The following is a 23,189-nucleotide window of genomic DNA, read 5'->3' as shown; positions in this document are numbered from 1 at the left end:
TAATATATTTTAATAATAATTAAATATAACGTGGTTTACCAGTCAGCCGCGCATATCAGTCAGCCGCGCACTTTTTCCACAACGCGCTTTGTTCCCAGCCACTTAAACCTTTGACGCGTAATTTCTCAACAACAGCAATGCCAATTTACACCCAAGAAGATAAGATTATTTTTGCTATTGAGGCGATCCGATCGACACGCGCTGCAGGTCATAAGTTCAGTACGCGAAGCGCTGCGAAGATATACAGTATCCCCGAAAGTACCTTATGCGACAGAATGAACAATCGACTACGCCGCGACCGTATCCAGCCTCAACGACATAAACTCGATCCGATCGAAGAGAAAACACTTCTCCGATACGTTATTGAGCAGGATTCTAGAGGGTTTCCCCTGCGACTCGCTAGTGTGGAAGATATGGCGAATCTCCTGCTGCGGACGCGGAATGGGACACCCGTTGGGAAGCATTGGGCCAAGAGGTTTATCGACTCGCAGCCGACTCTGAAGACTAAATTTAATCGTCCATATGATTATCAAAGGGCACTTCAAGAGGATCCAGGGGTCATTTCGAAGTGGTTCGCGTTGTTGGGCAATATGATGGTCAAATACGGCATCCAAGAGGGGGACCTATACAATTTCGACGAAACTGGCTTCATGATGGGCATGATCACCGCGTCAATGGTGGTAACACGCGCTGATCGACGCGGCAAAGCAAAGTCTGTCCAGCCTAGCAATCGTGAATGGGCTACAGTCATTGAATGTATTAATTCAGGCGGCTGGTGCATCCCTCCGTTCGTGATTGTCAAGGGCGCATATCACCTTGCAAGTTGGACCACGGAATCAGGTTTTCCTAGCGACTGGGTTATCAAACCTACTGCTAATGGATGGACGGATAATCAGACAGGTCTTGACTGGATTAAACACTTCGATAAGCATACTCAGGCCCACGCAAAAGGTGTCTATCGGATGCTAATAATCGATGGGCACGAGAGCCATTTATCGGCCGATTTCGACGAATACTGCAAGCAGAATAATATTATAACCGTCAGTATGCCTCCGCATTCATCCCATTTACTCCAGCCATTGGATATTGCACTTTACTCGCCTTTAAAGCGCGCATACGGGGATGAAATCAACCTATTCATCAAATCCTCCGTGAACCACATCACGAAATCTGAGTTCTTTGTTGCCTTCTGCAAGGCCCACAACAAGATCTTTACGAGTGAAAATATCAAATCCGCCTTCCGCGGAGCTGGTATTTTACCGTGGGACCCAAACTATGTGATTGGGAAGCTCGATGTGCATATAAGGACGCCAACACCTCCTGTGACCGACCCCTCAACACACCACCAGCCTGGCAATCGCAAACGCCCTCCAACCGCCACGAAGCGCTTTCACAGTCTAACTTTATTAAAAGTCGGATCTCAGCCCATCAGGGAAGCTCTCCAACACCAATAATTGAGGCAGTTGACCGGCTAGCAAAGGGTGCGCAGGCAATGGCACACTCGATCACGATTTTGACGGATCAGGTGCGCACACTTCAGGATGCCAATGTGGCGCTTGCTAAGCGCCGGAGAGCGAAAAAGACGCGCGTCCAGCTTGGAGGAGCACTTAGTATAGCAGAATCTCAGGTTATCCTAGAAGAAAAGGGCAAAGGGAAACGTCCAGCGCCTCAAGAAGGTGAAGAAGGGGGTCCGTCGAAGAAGGGTCGGTCGGCTCAACGGCGTTGCGGTGTGTGCGGCAAGACAGGCCATAATGCGCGAACATGTTCTAAAGATGTAGAATCGTCTAGCAATTCATGTACTGACGAGAGCTAATTGATTTTATACGTTGTGGTTGTATAAACTTATAAAATGTTTGAAAGGTTGGAAAAAGTGCGCGGCTGACTGATATGCGCGGCTGACTGGTAAACCACGTTATATATATTATAAACTAAATAAAGATTTAATATTAAAAAGTTAAATTTTAATATAATATATTTAAAGCTATTATTAATAGTTAATTAATATTTATTATATATTAAGACTAAAAAAGCTGCTAGCCTTATACTATAGAATTTAACTAATATTAACTATAAAAGCTAGATTAGTCTTCTTACTTTCTATTAGTATAAATATAAGTATATTTAGAGGCGTAGTATATATACCTATATAGTATAAAGTTATAAATAGGCTTATATTATAGTAAAAAGTAATAATCTTAAGTATTTATAGGTATTTAATTATATAGATAATAATAAAAGAAGTAATATATTATAATAATTCTTATTATTATAGTTAGTAGGTTTTTTTTTAAAGTAAGGAAAAGTAAAGGGAAAAATAACTTAAATATAACTTAATAAACTACTAATTATATAATATAATTATATAACTATATATATTATATAATTAATATTATAGTTATAAGTTATAATAAATAAAGTATTTTTATATAAGGTTTTATACCTTAAACTTTATTAGTTTATTTTATATAGAATATTAAAGTAAGTTAAGCGTTATTATTATTATTATTATTATTATTATTATTATTATTATTATTATTATTATTATTATTATTATTATTATTATTAATATTATTATTATTATTAATATATAATATTCTTTTATAATAATAATAATAATATAAGAATAATAATAAGGCTTAACTTACTTTAATATTCTATATAAAATAAATTAATAAAGTTTAAAATATAAAACTTTATATAAAATACTCTATTTATTATAACTTATAACTATAATATTAATTATATAATATATATAGTTATATAAATACTTTATATAATTAGTAGTTTAATAAGTTATATTTTAAATTATCTTTCTCCTTACTTTTTTTTATTAGAGGATATAACTTACTAACTATAATAATAGGAATTATTATAATATATCTCTTCTTTTATCATTATCTATATAATTAAATTCCTATAAATACTTAAGATTATTACTTTTTATTATAATATTAGCCTATTTATAACTTTATACTATATAGGTATATATAGTATACTTCTAAATATACTTATACTTATATTAATAGTTAGTAATTAAGTAATTAAGTAATTATAAGCTATATTATTACTAAAGTAAAGTTAAAGATAGTAAAACATGAGACGGCTTGCCCGCCTTCGGAAACGGCGGTCCTGACATGCCATTTTTGGCACCTGCCACATCGGGTAATTCTCGGCCATGCCATCACTCGCCGTTTTTGCCGTCCCTTATAAGAGCGCCTGCCCCGCCCAACGCACCGATGTACCTCGAAGTTCCCTTTGTATCTTTCTTTCCTCGCAGCAATGCTTTGCGCCACTTTCATGCTGAGCATACCTCAGCCACATCCACACCATTCCATTCACTCTTCGTCAACGTCTGCTCGACTCCCAATAGCTCGCGACATCAAACCACGATAAACCACAGCTTTTCTCAACACCAGTTTGGGCTGGCTATCAGAAGGTCCTGTTGTCTCTTCTCCACTACCTGTACCTACCGTCTCGATGCCAGATGCAGCGTGCTCTACACAGTAAGCTCCGGTGTTCTCCTGCTGCAACACTTGCTAATTTCCTCAGAGTCTTGCCGGTTATGGTAGTCTTGTCGACCCTCCTCTACTGCCTGGCGCCTTGCCCACTCTCGAGGGTTCCCCTTGCCGTCCCGCCGCGTCTGCCTAGCCTTTACCGTCCGACCCAAAATTGACCGTTCTGGTAATTTGAGAACTCAGGGGAGATTATGGGATCAGCTTTGGTCCGAGGTGCCACGTCAGTTCTCGCGAATGCTTCGTTGCGGGTTTAGTGCCGTGGAGAAAAGCCGCCGGGTGCCTCGCCTCACCCTCAGAACCAAAATTACCGCTTCTAGTAGTTTGATAACTCAGCGGGGGGCGTGAGATGCGCCCACGGCATCAGACAACCATGCAGCGGTGGCTCGAGGTGTCGTGTCAGGTATCACGACAAGCGCTCGTGCTGTCCCTGAAACTCCTTCCTCGGGCGAAGGGAGGCAGGTCTTGAGCGACAAGTTGCCATATTTGGTAATTTCCAAGCTTTTAACCTTGTCAGCGGTCGGGGAGCAGCAAAGGCGGCCAGAAATACCGCCTGTCACGAAGATTGGCATCCAGCTGGGCTACTGGTCAAGAAAAGGCAGGCTCTGCCTCGCCGAGGGTCCCCCGAGCTCTAAGGACGCATTGGTCAGGGGCCACGATGGCTTGCGCCAACAGAATTTGCTTTCTGGGTAATTCACGTCTCGACTGCAGCCTGGACGTTCAGCTCACCTATCCCTGGCGAAGTGCCACCGACGATGACGGCCTCGCATATACGAGATAAAGCACGCAAGCCAGGCCATGTACGCCTCGCGGCTATGCCGTTGAACGATGGTCTGGCCACGCCATCCTTGAGACAGCCTCCTCCTCAGGGGCTTGGCTCATGCAACATCGACCCAGACCTGGGATATAGCTTACAAAGAAGTCTTCTATCCGAGACCCCGAGAATCAGCTCACGCTGGCACTCGGAATCTCAGTCAGGGCGCAGCAATCCGTAACCGCCGCAGAGAGTCACGTCGCTGCTGTGTTCCACTGGCCGGGATCGCATTTTTCGCAGCACTCTCGCAAGATGAAGAGCAAGAGTTCGCCGACGAGATTGCCCCATTGGGATGCTTCCAAGCCGTGGGCAGGACTCCCGGTCCATGAACCTGGAAGTCCGTACATCGTTGCCTAGCAAGACGAACGGTTGGACGTTGCTTCGGCGCCTTGGCTAGCCGCTATGCTGGCTTCCTAGTCCATAAAATTGCCTGAAGAGGCAATTCTCGTCTCGATCATGCCGTTCGAGTCTGCCTGGGTTGCCTCCGACTAAGGGGTACCAACATCAATCACCTTGCATATACGAGACGGAGGTTGCTAGGAATCTCGAGCAAAGCTCAAAGTGCCGGCGCAATATTCCCAAGACGACCAACAGCCCCGCCATGAATCCTGCCTTATCCCAACAGCTTGAGACTATTGTACGGCTTCCGAGGTAACAGTCCTGACGGATCGTGCGCTTGGCTGTGGAAAATCATGGCGCACTTCCCAGAAGAGGGAGCAGATGACCCCTCTCCCCCGTGTCAAGAGGCCGAGTCGCTACGCCGGCTGACAGGTTAGCCGAGCTCGATGGAGGGTCGTGTTCTGCCGGACTAACCTCCCTCGGTGCAAACACAAGCCCGAGAGCTTGCATCAACGTATAGATACCTGTCTTGGCCTGTCAATTACGATTCATGCCCCTAAACCTGGGCCTGGCTTGCTTCGGTGTTGGTGGCGTGGCTTGCGGAATTTAATCAAAGGCTCGGGCTGCAAGCTGCCATCCATGGTCAATCGTTGGCCTGTTTTGGAAAAGGGGAAAAAGCCAGGCGGCAGGGGCATCTCCGAGACACAGACACAAAATGATACACCGTCAGCGTCAGGATCCACATAGCAGAAGCGCCCGTATGAAGCGAAAGGCTTCGAGGCGAGGTTCAGGCTGCAACGCCGGAAACTTCTGGCTCCTTCATAGGTTGGTGGGATGTTTTGGTCCGACTGTCAAGTGCACTGACAGGGTCTTTAGCATCGTTGGAAATCTATATAAAGCCCTCTTTCGTCCACGAGTACGACAGCCGACTGTACTCAGACGCTCATGCTCAACCAATTTACTACTATTTTTACTCCTTCGCCAAAGATGGCCCAGCCACATTTCAAAAGAACGTATGACGTGCAATCCTTTGCAAAGCTTTACCAAGAAAAGGAGCGTAAACAGAAGCAGCGCGACCAACAGAAGCGTCTATGCCAGCGCGAGAAGCAGCAAAAACAACCGCAAATATCAACAAGCTCGTCAACAGCGGTCGCAACATCACTGGAGCAAGACGTTCGGCCTCCGTTTTTGACAGAGACTAAGTGGTCAAGCTACAAATCAGGTAAGCCCACAGTGAGTCCCAATAAGCATTGACTTACAATAAGCAGGTGGTCTTGCCACCATTTTTGCTAGTATTAACGATCAAGGTCTCAATCTTGTTAAGTCCTTTGAGCCAGCCGAGTTATACGACGGTAACACGCTGGCCGAGCTCGAACACACGACAGTGCCTTTTGCCCCAATCTCCGAGATCGATGGTGTCACAGCGGAAATCACAAATACCGCATCGGCAGATGATCTCAAATCTTCGGGGTCCTGGTTGCCTTGCGCCCCGATACCTGCTCAGCCTTTTGCAGAACCGAACTACCAGAAAGTGGCAAATCCTTCTGCACAAAGCCAACTGCCACCAGCTCCTTACGTAGCCAGAAATTCAGTTGGGCAGCTTCGCCCATCAAGTCGACGTACGAGCAACATGAACGCAGGTCAGTGATCAGAAAGCAAATCAGACGCATTTGAGATTAACGCAAGCATTCAGACCTTACTCAAGACGAAGAGAAGAGCGATAGTGGCGATACCTACAATAGCTGTGATGATGCCTCAGCCAACAGTGACAGCGGGACCTCTGATCATGACGATAGTGATGGTGAGAGTTGTTCTATGGACTCAGTGGCTGCAACACCCAAATTCACGGATCGGGACTTATCAGGGATTGCCGTACTGCACGCCCTCTCGACCAGCAGCTCCGCGGCGACTGGCTCTGCGGGTATCACGTCATGCGCGACAATTCCTATCACTAGTTTATCGATTGATACGGCCGCCGCTCCCTTAGACATGGTGGAAGAGCCACAAACAGACGGTTTAGCGCTTCCCACTCCAGCTTCAGATCATGTCTCAGTCTCACAGCCAGGCGGTGATGCCACCGCTACCCGAACGAAACGAGGGCGTGAGGCAATCGATGAATGCTGCGGGACCCATGACCGTCACTTGTCTAAACGAAAACGAAAAAGATTAGAAGACGCGGTCAGCGCGTCAACGTCATCAGTTCTATCTGCCAGGACTCTACGCCCACTACCGTCTCGAGTCTCGGAAGGCAAGCCAGGCGAGAGGGGCCTCATAGCCCAGTGCAACAGACAGCTCAGGCGCTCCTCTAGATCACAGGGCAAGCCGATGGCAAGACAACGAGATCGAACGTCAATAACGCCTGAAGTCGGTTCACCTCCCCACGGCCAATCTTCAACCAAACCTGGTACCCAAAAGCCTGGGCGAGTTCCTTTCCTGCCTGTCGATACCGCAACGAATGTATCCGCAGGCACATGTCATACCTGTGGCTTTTCTGCAAAATACTTGCTACGGATAAGCAACACGATACAGAGAATGACTGAAGGGAGGGCTGAGTTGTCTAGCAGTGAAGTGGGAATGGACCTGTTTGAGCTACTCCTCGGGTTCGTCAGGGATTATGCCAAGAAGAGGCTTCCACACGACACAAACAGCAGGGGAAGGAGCAATGACTGCTATATGATGAATCAGGAGCACATGATGGGTGCAACCGTCGAGATGTCAAAGCCCGAGACAGTCATGAATGACGAAAGCTCAGACGACAGCTCTGGGAATGAGAGCGACAGCGACGGCTCAAGTGTGAGCTCCGATCATAGTGACAGCCCTGGTGCTGCTGAGAAAAATGGTGGAAGGCGTCAGCGACGCCGCTGGACACCTTTGGACGAATCAAGACTACGTGCATGGGTTTGGGAGAAAAAGGAGTTGTCGTGGATTGCTGGTAAACTGCAGCGAAGCGAACAGGGTATTGTTCAACATTGGGCGATCATGGGGAAGCGGGATAAGAAGTTAGGGAAGAGGTAAATAAAACAGACTCGTTCTATATTTACAATTAGCTTTGTGTTTGCCACTATCTCTTTTCCTTCCAGATCTTTTCTTGTCCACTGCTTACCTTTCCTCTCGCCGTTGCATCGCCCGTTCCAACTGGAAGGTCACCACCGCCCGCTGCGACTAACGCACAGCGTCCCACGGAGACCGTCGAGGTTCTAGCACTGCCAATAATTGATGAGAAGTCTTACATCGAGCGGATCGTATACCGACTCAAAAAAGTGGGCAGGCGTTGAAATAGAGCCATAAGTTCAAGGTGGAAAAGAAGGACCGCCGCACCCGTCGGCCCTATGTAAGGGTTGCAAGTGGGTTTATTGCAAGGTTGATCTGGACAATGGAAGCAGTTACGGAGATCCCCGTAGGACCCAAAGCGGAGCTTGGCCTTGCAGCCTGTGTTGCACCGGCCCGACTTTGTGCCGAGAAGCTAAGGAGAAGACCAGCAAACCCACCACTGCCACGCCAATCTCGAATCCTTGGCGCGACTGTTGTTGGGGCAACACGGATCATATCAGCATGTTGACAGGCTACAATGAACACCTTAATTTTGCGGGTATCAAAGCCTGACTTTTTTTGTTCTTTGTTCCCCGTCGCGCATCGCTCTCACCACGATGGAAGACGAGATCGCCTTTTTACGACAAAAACTTCGGGAAGAGCAAGCTCGACGCGAGGAAGAGCAAGCACGACGCGAGCAAGCGGAAGATCGTGCTTTGGATGAACAACGGCGACGAGAGGAAGAACAGCACCGACGAGAGGAGGAACAGCGCCGACGAGAGGAGGAACAGCGCCGACGAGAGGAGGAACAGCGCCGACGAGAGGAGGCTGAAGAACTCACAAAAACCTCGCAACCACAAACACTCCAGAAATATCTCGAATCTTGCCACTCGCTCAGCCTCGCCATCCAAGTAGTGACCGATCGCACCTTAACTACGCAAGGCGAAACCACCAACCCGACTGGCCGGATTTTCCCTCGACAAATCATTCCATGGGACGACTTTGCGATAAGACAAGAGGAGATATGGGATCAACTCTTGAACTTCGACTCGTTTTCTTCGGAAGCTGTGTTTCCATCTCCGCATCAACTGGAATACGTCATGTCTCTCATCAGACCCATCAGCAGCGAGCTTGGTCTCCGTAACTTCCAGCGCGATACGGTCGAGAACGCAGTCCAGAAGTTGGTCGAAAAGGCATACAGCAACGAGCGACTCCGACAAAAGATAGGCTTGCAAGGGATCGTGACGTTCGAGAGCCACACGAACCTCGGACAGACAGATGAAGCCCTTCCCGAAGCCATGGAGCAAATGTCCATCGAGCAGGATGACAACGACCCCGCGGCAACAGCCTCCAAATTATCCAACCACAAGCCTCGACGCAGAGCGAGAGGGAAGGGCAATCGGGCTGATCAGTTCTGCATATATCGCACCTCCGACGGCCGAAACGTTCCAGCCCTAGCGATCGAGTACAAGGCACCGCATAAGTTGCGACGCGACGAGGTCGTCACTGGTCTGGAGTCTGAGATACGGCCGGAACGCGACGTGATAAACAAGGACGGTGAAGGGTTTGCGTTTGCATCGAGATCGCTCGCTGCCGCCGTTGTGACCCAGCTCTTCTCGTACATGATCGGCAAAGGCATCCGATATGGATATGTGTGCACAGGAGAGGCATTCGTCTTTCTGCACATCCCGGATGATCCTACCATCGTATACTATTCTGTGCGCGTGCCTAATCTGGACGTGCTCGATGGTGAGAACAGTCCTTATGGCACAGCTGTTGCGCAGGTCTTTGCCTTTATCCTGCAGGCCCTCCGTGCTGAACCGCCCCCATTGTCATGGCACGACGCAACCACAGCTCTTGATACTTGGGCTGTAGAGTATGACGACGTGTTAAGGAACATACCCGAAACAGTGCGTAAGGGCAAGGAAGCGCGCCCCTCTCCATACAAGCCCCAACGCTGGCGAGGGTTCAAGCGCTCGCCAATTCGGACACGGTCTCGCTGCAAGCAATCCGACGGCAACGCAAGGCTACCAGACGATAGTAGTGACGATGGAGAAGGGACACCTCCGTCACCTACCCCATCACGAGTGCCTCATACTCAGGACAAAGCTATCGTCACGTCAACGGTGGCGGGGTCGGCAAGAAAAGAGGCGCAACAAAGCAAGAGAGGCCGACAGCATAGCCAAGGCAAGCAGCAAAATATCAAGGATTGTCCCTTTTGCACCACGCAATGCCTGCTTGGACTTGCGAGTGGTGGGCGGATAGATGGACGCTGTCCGAATTCGCAGGATCACGGACAGCAGCACCTAAACCAATCAGACTTCCTTCGACTCGTCCGTACTCAACTCGCCGAAGACCGTGGCCCTGACGCAGATGTCGTACCACTTCACCTGTCCGGCTCAACTGGCTCACTCTTTAAGGTCAGGCTATCCCGCTACGGCTACACTCTTGTCGCCAAAGGCGTTGAGACACTCGATCTGGCCCGCCTGTGCCATGAGAACGAGGTGTACGATCGACTTCACCCGATTCAGGGAAAATATGTTCCTGTTTGCCTGGGGCGGGCAGACCTAGCGCTGCCGTTGTATTACGACAGCGGCGTGTACAAGCACGTCTTATTCCTCAGCTGGGCCGGCGTGCCTTTGTTCGACACCGCCAATCAAGCCGCCAAGGCCGACATCAACGTGGTTGCCCAGGCATATAAGAAAATGCATAAGTTGGGTGTTCTTCACCGCGATGCAGAGCTACGTAACGTCTTGCGTGACACAGTGGGTGGTAGTATCATGGTAGTGGATTTCGAGCGGGCAGAACTCAGCTGTCGCCCTCCGCTCGGCTTGCTCAATTCTAACGTTCAAAGCAAAAAGAGAAAGCGTGCAGCGCTTGAGAAGCCGGGATCATCGGTATATCAAGGGAAAGACGGTTTTGCCATAGAACTAGAATCCATCGTGGGTCATGTTTCAAGGTATATTACAGCGGTGCAGCGAAGAACCGCTGTCAGTGTGGACAGTAAGGTCAAGATGTACGATAGCTCGGTCTGATTTATCCGGTGTAGTATGTTTACTATGAAGATATCTCGATGCTGAGGACATAGGTACTGTCGCTTCGCGCACGAGAATTGCAAGCTTTAGTGATTTATATAACACATGTTGGTATCGTTAGGTTATCTCTTTGCGGAGGACCAGGCGGGAACCAGCCTGGTCTATCACCGTTGTTCTTGGACGTCTCGGGCATTTCTTGGGACTATTGCCCTAGTTCCAGAACGTCCCAGAAGTATCCATGGACGTCCCAGGCGAGTCCCAGGACTACCACCCTTGTCCTGTGACGTCCTTGGCGTGTCCATGGATGTCCTAGGTGTGTCCAAGGATCCCAGAGTATCCCAGGAGTGACCGCGGACGTCCCAGTTTTGTCCCTGGTTGTCCCAGGACTATTGACATTGTCCCAGGACGTCCCAGGAGTATCAAAGGACTTCCCAGGTTTAACCATGGACTATCATCATTGCCCATGGACGTTCCATATTCTGAGGCTGTCACCGTATCCCAGGACGTCCAAAGCATGTACCAGGCGTTTCGAAGGTTGTCGAAGACAACTATAGCCGATCTAATCTCCCACGAAGCGCGGTTCTGCGTCTCCTTGGACTCCAGGCGGCGCTCAGCAAGAAGAGACTTGCATGCGTTACAGAAGCACGTCCCCTGTAACGATTGCTCTCAAGTCAAGCGCCCAAACCGGCTCATGCTAAGTGCCAGGTATCCACGCCACAGAAGTGGAAGCCGTAGTCTGCAAGCTGGCCGTGGCTGACGCTGGGGCCACCGTTGAATCATGATTGGTCCGTGAATTGGATCTGAAAACTAGATGTAGCGAGATGAATAGGAAACCTATTGAAGGGGGCGCGTGCGATATGCTTGCTATCACTATGTCATGAGGTCTCCCGCTGAGTTCCATGATACCCGCCCGCTTCCTGTACGTTTTGAGTCGATACGAGCCTCTTGCCTAATGGGTAAGTAATATTCCAATCTGCCGATTCATTCTCAATCCTTCTTTGCCAGTGTCCAATCATGCCGTGTCAAGCACTTCACACACTCATCATTTGTCAGCCCGCCAGCGACGAGCTACCTGACTTCCGACGCGTTGGAAGACCTTTAGGATAAAAAAACAGCAGAGTCTCGTCTATTCCTTTGGGATCCACCGTTCGGGTTACGGGCAGCTCTCCGCGTGGCTCTCCGCGAATTCTCCTCGTCCTCGGCGCCTTGAACCTCAGCACGCGTAAGCACATACCCAGGGCAGACCGGGTCTGATGCGCCTGCTTCGTCGTCCGCGGTGGTGAGGAAAGCTGGCCACACGATTTTGACAATTTCGCTCGTCGACAGCATTACCGGCTTCAAATCTTTCTATTGCGTTTGACGTTCCTTGTTGCCTTCACCTGGCGCCGTCGCTCTGGTGTGGTTATCTGGTGCGACTGCGTCTATCCACTTCGGCAGAGGTTGCCAGTCATACGGCGTCTTCAAGACGAAACACGGCTCGACTTTTTCGTCCAGCCTTTGGATACGCTGCCAGCTCCCACGTAACAAACTTATCAGCTGACTGAGCCGGGATCTAAACGTCGCATGTTGGTCGATAGGTACCCAATCAGCAACTGCTGCGAATACCTCGTCAAACACAAGTTCAGAGCATCTGTCTCCACGCATTCTCTGTTGCTCTGGAAATACTTCATGGAGCACGGCGCGAATGAACATCTCCTGGGAGGGCTTCGCCATGGCTAGCGCGCGTAGCAACTCTTCGATGTCGGAGCCCATGGAGAGGTATGTTGGTCGGAAGACGTTTATGGCTAGTGCTCTGCCACAGATTATCAGGCCCGCGACCGCCCTCATGTTTTTACCGTTGACCGATTTAGAGGCCGGAATTGGAATTGCGCGCTGTATGGCCGCATGATCTCTGACACGATCCCAAGATTTCGTGTCTTGTAGCTGGGCTCTGCCGATGTCATGACCTAGGAACTCCTTGAACAAGGCTAGGGCGTCTTTGAACGACGATGCAAGCATGTTGTATCTGATATCAAGTGTTATCCCCCGTCATACAATGATTAACAATGGTTGCTCACATACATGTCAGATCTCACATTATCAAGCACCGTCAATGTTGCGGTATGTAATCGAATCTCTGCGAGCTTGCTTTCAGCTGTTGTCAAGTCCTTAGATTGGATGCTTATTTCGTTCTTGATGGCCTTCAATTTGGCGTCCAACCTGGCAATAATGTCCTTGGCCTCCTTTAAGTCCTTGCTCAGCGTCTCATTAGTGTTCCCAAGAGTCGTGGCGCGGTCGCCTTGCCTTTTGCTTTCAGCGATGGATCTTTGAACTTCATCCTCAAGTGACTTGATCTTTCCTGTCAGTGTCTTCGTAATTTCTTGCTCGGCTCTAAGCTTCTGGTAAGCTGTTTCTTTGTCTTTCTGGATCTTGTTGTGCTCCTGGTTTTGTTCCTCGGTCTTCTTTTTGAACGCCTCTTTCAGCATCTCGATCCGCACTCAGCCGCATGAATTCTTCGAGGTTCTTCTTGTAGGCGGCTTCTGTGTTGACAAGCTTCCTTTATAGTTCGTCGTGGCCCAAAATCACAGTCTTAAGATCTCAGAAACTCTTCTGAGTGCAGAATCTTCCAATACAAGAAACGAATTCGTCAAGAACATCTTCGGGTCGCTGGCCATTAGCAGGCGGACCCGTCTTTGGTGTGTCGTGGTTCGCCGTCGGAGCCATGATGCTAGTGGCAAATGGGTCTCCGATTTGCTATGAATCTGAGGGAGGAAAAGAAGTTGGAGATGTTTGCTGCTCACAGTTACTTATAAACCAGGCTGTGTTTCAACTCACTCACTATTAACCGGGCTATGGCTGCCCCGTGGCTAATGTCCCGGCAGGCAGTCTCACCGGTGTGCTTGTGTCCCCGATGCAACAGAAACATGTTGGTTCACAGGACCAACACATGCATGCGACCGTTGGAATGGTGCACGTTGGCCATGAGGCGAGCAGATTGCTTCGTTAGATGATGCAGTCAATCCAGGGATCAGCAGGTTGTCACAATCACGATTCGATGAAAGTAACAGTCAACCAACCATGGGCCGTTAGCTCTCCTGGCTGGTGCTATCGAGCACTCGGCGTCCTCGATCTGGTAATCCTTCGTGCAACTGTGCCTCAGTATACTATGTCGTTGGGGGGTATTCTATTCGTGGCATGCAGGTGCAAGAAACAACCCCCCTTGGCGTGCTGCCAACTTGCAGCCGGTGAAGACGAGACGAACCATGCAGCTTCGTTCGCCTTGTTCTGGTTCTCGTTGGAGGTTGTCTGCTGGCTGAAGTCGAATCATAGAATGCCGCGAAGAACATTGCGTCCAGATCGCGCAATTTTGTGAGCGTCTGAGTAGGGTCATGTACATGCAGGTAATGTGTGCTCTTCGCCTTCATTCCCACCAACCCCGCAAAGCGTACAGTGCCAAACAGGCTGGAGATAGGTAATGTTCGGAAGGCGACTCCCTGCCGGCCTGCGCTCTTCTTTGCTGTATGTTACTTATTGCTCATGTTATCCGCCTTGTTTTTAATCCATTGCCGGTTGCTGCTCCACGTGGCAGGCACCCCTCATGCATTCAGATGCGCGATAAGTGGTGCTCCACTTTCAAACGGATCAACTTTCCTGTGATTGGCCCATTCGCAAAGTTAGTGGTGCCCTTCCCAGTCGATCGAAGAATCACAATCCCCACCGAGCTTTACTTTGCTTTGCAGCGTTAATCTGGCAAACCGGGAAGGTCGTGCGGGGTGCGAGACGGCCGGGGTCCCCGGCCCTCTCGGGGCATCGTATGGCCGCTCCGCCCCCCGTATATAGCCGGGCTGGCCTTGGCCAGCCCATCCTAGTAGATCTTCCCCTTATGGGCGTTCCGTCACGCACGGGGCAACAGCACAACATCAGAGTATCCACAATGCGCCCCGGACAATTCCCTTCACTGGGGTGGAGCTGCACACCGGACGCTTAACATTCACCACCGCATGCAAGAGCAGCCCGAAGGCTTTCCGTTGGGCTAAACGCAATCGCGAGGAGCGGCCAATGATATACAAAACCACTGCAAGCGTCCTCCTCAAGCACCGGGTCTTGGCACAGCAATATATGCAATGGAGAACTCTGTTCGTGGTTGTCTGTTAGCACGTGAAAATGATTTCGATAGGTGAAGCCCGTATAGAGCTGCAATTCAGACTTTCTGTCATCAGGCTCGTGAACGTTCGTTTTGCCAGCTGCACAATGCTACCTATGATTTCGCAAGCAACAATGACTCTCGAGATTGCCGGTAAAGTACAGAAACGTTTCGTCCAAGATGCCGTACTTCTCTACAAGCTTGACCCTGTAAGGGGCAGCCCGACAACATACGGCCTCGACCGTCATCCTCACGATGCGGATGGGTCTCGAGAAGTGCTTCTTAAAAGAAAATTTCTCGATTCTATTGCACTCCTCGCCTCAACGCATAAAAATGCAGCCCGAGTGTCGGCTGCGACGCTTGAGATAGGAGCGCCGGAAGGCACAGTCGTCCGCATTGCTAGCAATGCTGGAGTGTGTGACACAACCTTGTTACTTCTGAGGGACTTGATATCAGATCTTCACGACGTGTCAAATAGGGGTAAGATTATCCACTTTACTAAGAAGATGTAAGCTAATGTCCTGGTCAGGCCTCACAACTGAACGGAGAATTGATGTTTTGATGAAGATCATTCGTATTGATGTGGAAAAGATTCGCTACTATTTTGATAAGCTCCATAGAGTGCAGTCAGAGGTTCCCGATATCATGAACACCTTATTGCTGCTTTCTTCTGAGCCTGCTTTTGCCGACGCTCAACAATTTTCGGCCTGGATGGAAAACCTGAGTGCGGTCACGGCCGTTGCGACAGGCGCGTCTGCCGTGCAGCTATTGCCCCATATTCTTTGGGCAGAAAAGGCAAAATGGGAGTACTCGACATATATTGAAGCGATATTCTCGGCCCAAGGCAGTCAGTTACCTTGGTGGATATACCATATTTACAAGTTGGGAAGATACGCAGTCGCCTCGAGGGCGCTATGCCAACTACCGGCGGAATACCCCGGACTTTTCTGTCCTATGCGGATAGAACCTATTCACTCCCCCCCGAGACTCGACTTTTCGATTCCACCACACGAACGACCTCTGAGTGAAGTTCTTCGCAGGATTGTTGGAGACCGAGAAGATGAATTCGCGACTAGGCTGGCTTCAGTGTGGGGCGCTACGAACCCTGAGTCTTACTTCCGTAAGGCCTCTCATCTCCGCCTCGCTGTTCATGCCGAAATGCAGCTTGTTGGTTTCTACGATCAGCACCCCGAGCTCATACCTTCATTCCGGTTTATCGGGGTTAGTAAAAAAAAGCTGCTTCTTGTGCCAGAAATTCCTCCATGTTCACCCAGCCTCCTTCTCTGTGTCTTCCTCCCACCAAAAATTGTACTTGGCGTGGAGATCGCCACCCGCGTCAAACTCAAAATTACATAAGACATACAAATCGATTATCACGAACCTGTGTACTTCAATGGAGACGATGGCCAGACAAGAGTTGCAATATCGAACCGGCAGCGCCCGGAATATCCAGCTTGACTCTACTGCCGGGGTATCCATATCGGGTCTCGTTGATCTCGTTGATCTCGTTGATTACAGACCTGTCAGTCCTCTAGACACGGTTATCGATCAACACGCTTCCTCCTCTCCAGGGTCTACCATCGACAATGAAACCCCTGCAGGAGCGCCTCTGAGGATAGATGAAGACCTGTCGGCTACAGTTGGTGGGGGAGCGTCATCGACGTCCCGTTCGCCAGATTGCAACGGTCATCAACGCCCAGGATTTGTCTTCAATGTTGTACGCGCTGATGACAGTCAGAGACGAGATGTTGTGTCGTCTGGTGACATTCTTAATTCGTCGCAGGAGCCGTCATGGCAGATGCTGGTTGATCTACTGGGTTCTGACGACCAATTTGGGGTACGATTCAATAAGGAAAGAGAGTTTTTCGTGGTTAATGATGCCCTCTGGGTCAGGAACGAGCGCCAGTTCCTCGCTTGTCTGCAATTTTTACGCAACTCTTCGTGTTGCAATGCGGAAGTTCAGGTTCGAACGTATGCCTCGATCAGTTCGGATGTCACATAGTCCATAAATTCATGTCCATTTTCGGGCATCATCCCTTCGAGACCTATGTCTACGTTGACGAGTCGCGAGTGCAATAATTACAATAATGCGGAGACCTTACTTCGTGCATGATCCTTGCAACGCTGTTAACCTGTTTGCTCACGTCTGTTATCCACCTTGTGTCCATTCATAGACGTTTGTTGGGCCAGGTTAGCGCTGCCCTGCATTGCATATGTGGCAAGGCGTGGATTCAGGAATTGCGGCTTGGGCGGCCTCCTGCATATGCGGTCCAGACATTGCACAACACTCTAATGATGCACCAATGCCCAATTACACCATTTGTACGCACTTATACGCACCGACGCTTCTGGGACACCCTCGACGGCTAGTATGCCACATGTGGTATTTCAATAACTCAATCCTTTTTCTGTCTCGGTTCAAGTATCGAATGGGTACCATGATTTACTACTCACCAGATTTCTTCTTCAATTTGAGCGAGACGCCGTGATCCCTCACACCTTACCTCCTGGATATCACGTATCATAGCCCCACGCAAAAGCAAAGCCACGGAGTTTTACGCTGTGTACGCAGGGCGCGTTGATGAGCCTACAATCTACTCGTCTTGGTATCGATTCCGGTTCTCGTGAACTAAGTGAGACTAATCCGGTTAGGGCTGATGCACACCCGCGGGTGACGGGATATAGCGCTGCTGTGTTCAAAAGTTTCAGTAGCCTTCAGAAGGCGTTAGACTATATGAAGGATCGGGGAGCCCCTGCTCCGAGGAGAGTGATCAAGGAAGGCGCCTCAACTGCACGGAACCCCTGGTGCTTGCTGTAAGAAGTTCAGGACAAAGGAGCAAGCAGAGGCATTCATTGAGGAGTGGAAACAAGCTGTGGCTGATGTGCTTCTGAGGTCCATCAGAGAGGCGCTGGACCAAGGGATGCGGCCAAAGGACATGAGCCTCGACGTTTCTGTTTTGTTTGACTGGGACCAGAATGACACCGAGAGCCACGATGAGGCGTTCGGCTTGGATTTTGAAGCTCTCAGTATTCAGGCAACGAAAACTGAGCAATAACAGACCAACGGCACAGGACGATTCTGCAGTAATATGAATTTACGTTATATCGGACATACGTTCTCCTGCAAAGGACCACCGTGTCATGCGTGACAAATCTCGCAATTTTTGGAGTGGCTCTGAGAAAAACTAATCTTCTCTCGTCCTGGCAGACGTTGGAAAAGACGCTCGGAAACTTCCAGCATGGCTCTTGTGGCGTAGCAGATACCGACAGAGACACCTACCCTCTGTGCCAGCAATATCGCGAGCACAACCGATTAGTTCGCATTACTTCATGTTAGCATGGGAAATCCTGGAGCGAGTGGTGCTGAGCCGTCGGGGAAAAAACGCTCCCACAGTTGTCCTGAAAGCGGTCATCAAGTACGTATCACAAGACCATGGCCAAGGAATACATGGGGCGGGTACTCAACCCGAGTATCTAGCAGATCAGAGTGCCCGCATTACACTGCAGCGATGCCCATTTTCCACAGCTCCCCATCCCCTTATGGTATGGTGCAATCGATCAGGGATGGGAGGTCAGCTAGCTTACGGACCAGCCAGCCTATGGGTGACGTGGTTTTGAACGACACACTCGTACGTCACGAGACCGCACTCGCTCGCCTCACCTTCGCCGATCTACGTACACGTTGAAAATCGCTGCTGGTCTTGTGGCTGTACTGTAACTTGCCAGCTTGGCATGCTTGAATTGATGACCGACCTTCTGCAGAATCATACGACTCTTGCGTCTTGTCTCATCATTAGTAATGTTGGTACAGTAGCAGTACACCAAGCATGGGGCTGCTACTGCAGATACGACTTCGATAACGGCCGCTTTCTAACGAATTCAGTCGGCAAGTGCGTCCGAAGGTCATCAAGGGAATGCTTAGCTGCCGACCCTCTAAGACGGGCTCAGTTGCTGTACCCTGCTGCATGCGCTTCATGGAAACCCCACCTCAACGGATTCCCAAGCTGCTGCCGATGTCGCGCTGCACAATCTGGCTATAGTGCTGCGGAAGACACTACATCGCCAATTGCAGTGTGAGGCCGGGGGCGGGTGTTTTGATGTGAATGCACAGCAAACGCGCGAAGCATCAAGCTTCCTATTGCTTGCCATGTACCCTATGCATTCCATTGGAATATGTTAGTTTTCAATCTTTCACCTAGTCTATCAGCAGCCTTTCTGAGCCAGACGCCACGAATGCAGGAGGCCGCATACAGCGCCTCAATGCACACAGTCCAGGGATTTCTGCATCACGCGGGTGTTATAACTGATCGTTGGGCAGACATGCGGTCAGTGGTCGACGCACGCACTGAACGTTGAAAAGGCAGCCTTCCGTGAATTGCAACCACTTCGAGCACCTTTCTCCTCTGCGTCCATGCCACTCAGCTTTCTTCCATCTCATAATGTCGTTCGCCTGTGGCACCTGCTGGCAGACTTGGCCAACGTGGAGATCCCGAGATCAGCATGTCGCTGCCAAGTTCCACCAGGCGCCCGATTTCGAATGCGATACATGTGACCGCTATTTCGGTAGTTCCACAGCCGTGGAACAGCACATGAACGCCCTTGATCACTGGGCGGAGTCTTCGTCAAATAGCTCGGGTGGATCAGAGTATGACTGCTACTATGACGGGTGCACCGAATGCTTCGATGACGAGCAAGAACTCCAAGATCACGAAATACATGAGCACTACTACTGCAGTTCGTGCGATCGAGATTTTGACAATGCAAATAGCATCAAAATGGTTCGTTCTTGATTACTGAGTTGATAGACCGCAGCGGCTAATATCAGCAGCACCGCAAGAGCAAGCAGCATCTTGGCAAGAAGCAACCTTGTTATTTCTGTGGAAAACTGTACGTGACGGCGGCGGGCATTTTCTATCATCTGGAGCGGGGGAAATGTCCCAAAGCCCCGCTGGATCGGATGAAGGTCTACGAGGCCGTCAAGCAGAGAGACCCGAAGGGGTTAATCACCGAGCGACTGCGTCAGTGGTCTGGCCGTAGTCCGGAAGCTACGGCAGCTTCCTGGAACCCTAGCAGCAAAACATTCGACTGCCGACTCTGTGGCAGTTCCTTCAAACTTCTCAACTCCTTGAACCAACACCTTCAGTCGCCTAAGCACCAGGAGAAAGCCTATCATTGCCCAAACCAGCGTTGCGGTGAGAAGTTTAGCGAGTTTGCCGCTTTCACGGAGCATTTGCAGAGCGAAAGCTGCAACTACATCACCTTCGAGGCTGTGCAGGAAACGGCGAAGCGGATATTCGATCCGGGCCGCATGATTGCGTTCTAGTTGCAGAAATGGAATACACAACATTCATTCGAATGTGTTTGCCCTCTTAGAGTGACTGTTTCAAATATCTAGGAGCATGTTGACCTGGAATGCTAGGACGTGGAGCGTTTCTACAAGGCCATTTTACAGGAAAGTGTGGCAGAAGAGAGGGCGCTTTAGGCGGTGCAGCGGCAAGCGAGTGCAGGCTGCGCTGGTGGGTTGCGTAGATGCATAGCAGGCTGGCGGCACGGATCAGCGAGCTATAAGAACCGAGGGAATACGCTACTTGCTTCGCTCGTTGAAGCAGTGAAAAGGCCAAAGTGTCTCCCAGCTACCATCGTTGCTCAGTAGCTTATATGCGGAAATCAACACCAGAACACAGCAGCAGCATCTGGTACTCTGTCCGGTGAAGGGTCAAAATGTAGTTGAAGCTCTAAACCCTTTCTCTAGTACAATGGACTTACGAAGCAGCCAGGATTCACAAGATGGATCTCAAGTACGACACAGCCTTCACATCCTTGAAGTATGCTTTTAGCGAATTTTGCCTTGCGGACCAGGGAACGAGAGCCGAGCGAGTCCTCGATTTAGTGAGAGATTTGGGATGGGATGTCGAGCGAGTTGAAAGAAATAGGCCTGCCTGTATTGATGGCGGGGTTTGTAAGGGCACTGGGCAGCCAATGCTGCGCGTGCACTCAAACAGCGCCCTGGCTTATTTAACCGACGCCTCCTACGAGTTTGAGCGTTTTGGTATGAGGCAATGCCAGGCGGCGTGTGACGATATCAGGCGAGACAAGACGGTGCGCGCGTAGTACTGTCTTTATCTAACCCTAATCTCTCCTCTCAGTCAGAGAGCTACATCAATCATATCGTCTCATCTGTCCCCCTCACTACGCCGGTTCATCAATATCAAAATCGACGATCGAAAGGCGCTGGAAATGGATCTAGCAGAGCAGCGGCGATGCCCAAATGCCATGTCCAATCTAGTGGACAGAGCGGTCGCCGTCATGTACGGCGTATGGGTAGAAATCCTGGCCATAATCGACTCAGGGGGAGTCCAGAAACGGTTGCCGAAGAAAGGGGCTGACCAAGAAAACCTTGTCGTGAAGGGAGCATAGAGCCCAATCGCCGGAAATGGCCTTTACCCACGAGGTTGCTGCAGAATTGGATCCAGCTTTATCAGCTGCTGGTATGACGAACTTGATTACCCAAACATATCAAGAGCCATTGTTGGCGCAGATTTGCTTCGGATCTAAGCTGCGTTGGCGACCCTGCTTAGGCAGGATCTTGCCGACGCAGTCTCTCCCAAGCGGGCCTCTGCCTATGCAGATTCTCCTACGCAGGTCTATGCGCAAGCGGCTGTTCCGCCCACGCACGCCTCTGCGTGCGCAGTGTATCCCACGCAGACTTTTGCGTCCGCGGCTGCGCCTAGGCATTTTCCTGCGCATGCGGCCGCGCTTGCGCACACTTCCGGGTGCGCAGATATGCCCAAGCAGTCTTCTGCGTACGCGGCTAGTCCACGAGCAATGATTTGACGACCCGCTGACATGACTCTCCAGGTCGGCGCTCAAGCGAGTATATGATGGGCTGATGAATGTCGTCTTGGCTAATCCATGCAGAGGTGAACCCAACTTCTAGCCCATGTATGTGCGAGCGATAGCAGCCACAGACAAACATCATTATCATTGTCTCAATTTCAAGCTATACTGCACTATTCGTAATGATCAGTATGCCGGTATTGTAGCTGTGATTACGTAGAGGAAACTACTGATATATATTCTCAATGCCCTCATGTGCGCCCTAATGGTAACGGCACGCGACGACAGTCCAAAGCACAACGCAACCCGGCGCAAAGTCTCTCTCACTCCTACTCAGGATCAATCCGTCTTGCGACGTAGAAGGTCCAATAAAAATTGATGCACCCCGCACAGAGGACACAAGACGACAAGCCACCATCCCGCTACTGTCGTCGTGGCTATTGACGTCGCCGACCATTGACCTCCGTGGATCGTGTATATGTTCAGAATAGTGTCTGCTGCTTCACCTATATGTGGTCATGCGAACGTGCTAGCTGTCAGAAGGTTCACTGAATGCTGTAAGATTAGTCGGCGTGGGATAAGTATTGTTCACATCGCCTTGTTCAATCGCCGAATGGCAAATGAGCTGCGGCAACAGGGCGTGGTCCGGGTCGGCTGCTGGACCAGCACACCAAGACAACAGGCTTGGACTCCGAGGCTAGGTTGCGAACTTGTGATGCGGACACACACGCCTCCAGGCCAATTTTCGCCTCAGGTAAGACGCCCCATGTGGCTAGACTGACGAGCAGTTCTTTGAGAGCTTGACTGATGTCTTTCAATCGGAGTCGCGCATCCAACCGGTCCAGCACCGCGAGGAAATCATCCTCGCGCAGTCGTCGTATGCTAATGAAGTCAGTACCTCGCTAAGCAGCCTGTATTGCGCACTAACTCTTCATTCCTCAAATTGCCCGGCAGGAGTTGAAGGACCCCGCACCCATACCTAGCAACAAGTGTGGTCAGCTTATTCCCGAGGGTCAGCCACCCGTTGAAGGCGCTCTTCAGCGGCTGCCTCTTCAGTTTCGCGCCTCCTCGACCGGCCTGCTTCACTGCGGGGGAGTCGCTGGGAAAAAGCCTCTCGGCGAATTGATCAACCAGCGACCGGGAGGCGTTGCCTCGTTCTGCCCCCCCACCCATCGTCTCGTCCAGGCCTCTCGCCCGGTTATATAAGTGCACCATCTGAACATGACGGAAGCGCTTGATAGCAATGGAAAAGTGAACGCATGAACTCGCTTCGGCCGCTTGCTCCTTGAGGGAATCAAGGCGCCTCAATACAGACGGGCCGTCCATGTCACGTTCCGGTTCGACAGGGAGCATCTGTCGCGTGCCACCGACAATGCTCTGGACTCGAGCCCTCGATGCCCTACAGCTGGCCCACAGGCGCTCGAGAGTCTCTGGGCTACCAATTTTCTCCATCTTGGCGACGATGGTTGGGATTCGTCCACCTTGGCTGTCTTTCACAC

General features: G+C 50.2%; 6 protein-coding genes across 6 annotated transcripts; 4 read left to right on the top strand and 2 right to left on the bottom strand.

Moving 5' to 3' along the window:
- Nucleotides 1-3,477: 3,477 nt before the first annotated feature.
- Nucleotides 3,478-4,293, top strand: CGGC5_v011028 (uncharacterized protein; the record flags this gene model as incomplete). The annotated part of the gene is made up of 4 exons (XM_066152464.1): nt 3,478-3,503; nt 3,550-3,656; nt 4,030-4,201; nt 4,257-4,293. 4 exons carry the CDS (start codon nt 3,478-3,480, stop codon nt 4,291-4,293), a joined length of 342 nt encoding a protein of 113 aa, XP_066008123.1.
- A 1,087-nt stretch (nt 4,294-5,380) lies between these two features.
- Nucleotides 5,381-6,389, top strand: CGGC5_v011027 (uncharacterized protein; the record flags this gene model as incomplete). The annotated part of the gene is made up of 6 exons (XM_066152463.1): nt 5,381-5,490; nt 5,542-5,581; nt 5,653-5,887; nt 5,934-6,196; nt 6,250-6,305; nt 6,359-6,389. 6 exons carry the CDS (start codon nt 5,381-5,383, stop codon nt 6,387-6,389), a joined length of 735 nt encoding a protein of 244 aa, XP_066008125.1.
- Nucleotides 6,390-8,312: 1,923 nt separating this feature from the next.
- On the top strand, nt 8,313-10,730 carry CGGC5_v011026 (Reticulocyte-binding protein 2-like protein a; the record flags this gene model as incomplete). Its single annotated transcript, XM_032033501.1, has 1 exon — nt 8,313-10,730. One exon carries the CDS (start codon nt 8,313-8,315, stop codon nt 10,728-10,730), a length of 2,418 nt encoding a protein of 805 aa, XP_031887235.1.
- A 1,532-nt stretch (nt 10,731-12,262) lies between these two features.
- On the bottom strand, nt 12,263-13,195 carry CGGC5_v011025 (uncharacterized protein; the record flags this gene model as incomplete). Its single annotated transcript, XM_032033500.1, has 3 exons — nt 12,263-12,325; nt 12,396-12,735; nt 12,792-13,195. The coding sequence occupies 3 exons, from the start codon at nt 13,193-13,195 to the stop codon at nt 12,263-12,265; spliced, it is 807 nt and encodes a 268-aa protein (XP_031887234.1).
- Nucleotides 13,196-14,987: 1,792 nt separating this feature from the next.
- Nucleotides 14,988-17,909, top strand: CGGC5_v011024 (uncharacterized protein; the record flags this gene model as incomplete). The annotated part of the gene is made up of 6 exons (XM_066152462.1): nt 14,988-15,333; nt 15,383-16,074; nt 16,637-16,824; nt 17,394-17,459; nt 17,506-17,667; nt 17,756-17,909. The coding sequence occupies 6 exons, from the start codon at nt 14,988-14,990 to the stop codon at nt 17,907-17,909; spliced, it is 1,608 nt and encodes a 535-aa protein (XP_066008126.1).
- Nucleotides 17,910-22,292: 4,383 nt separating this feature from the next.
- CGGC5_v011023 (uncharacterized protein) lies at nt 22,293-23,142 on the bottom strand (the record flags this gene model as incomplete). The annotated part of the gene is made up of 2 exons (XM_032033497.2): nt 22,293-22,572; nt 22,619-23,142. 2 exons carry the CDS (start codon nt 23,140-23,142, stop codon nt 22,293-22,295), a joined length of 804 nt encoding a protein of 267 aa, XP_031887244.2.
- Between the last annotated feature and the right edge of the window lie 47 nt (nt 23,143-23,189).

The sequence above is a fragment of the Colletotrichum fructicola genome (assembly GCF_000319635.2).
Source record: "Colletotrichum fructicola Nara gc5 chromosome Unknown KSG_Nara_v1_contig06, whole genome shotgun sequence".
In the NCBI taxonomy this organism is placed as follows: Eukaryota; Fungi; Ascomycota; class Sordariomycetes; order Glomerellales; family Glomerellaceae; genus Colletotrichum; species Colletotrichum fructicola.
This window is presented reverse-complemented; position numbering and strand designations above follow the sequence as displayed.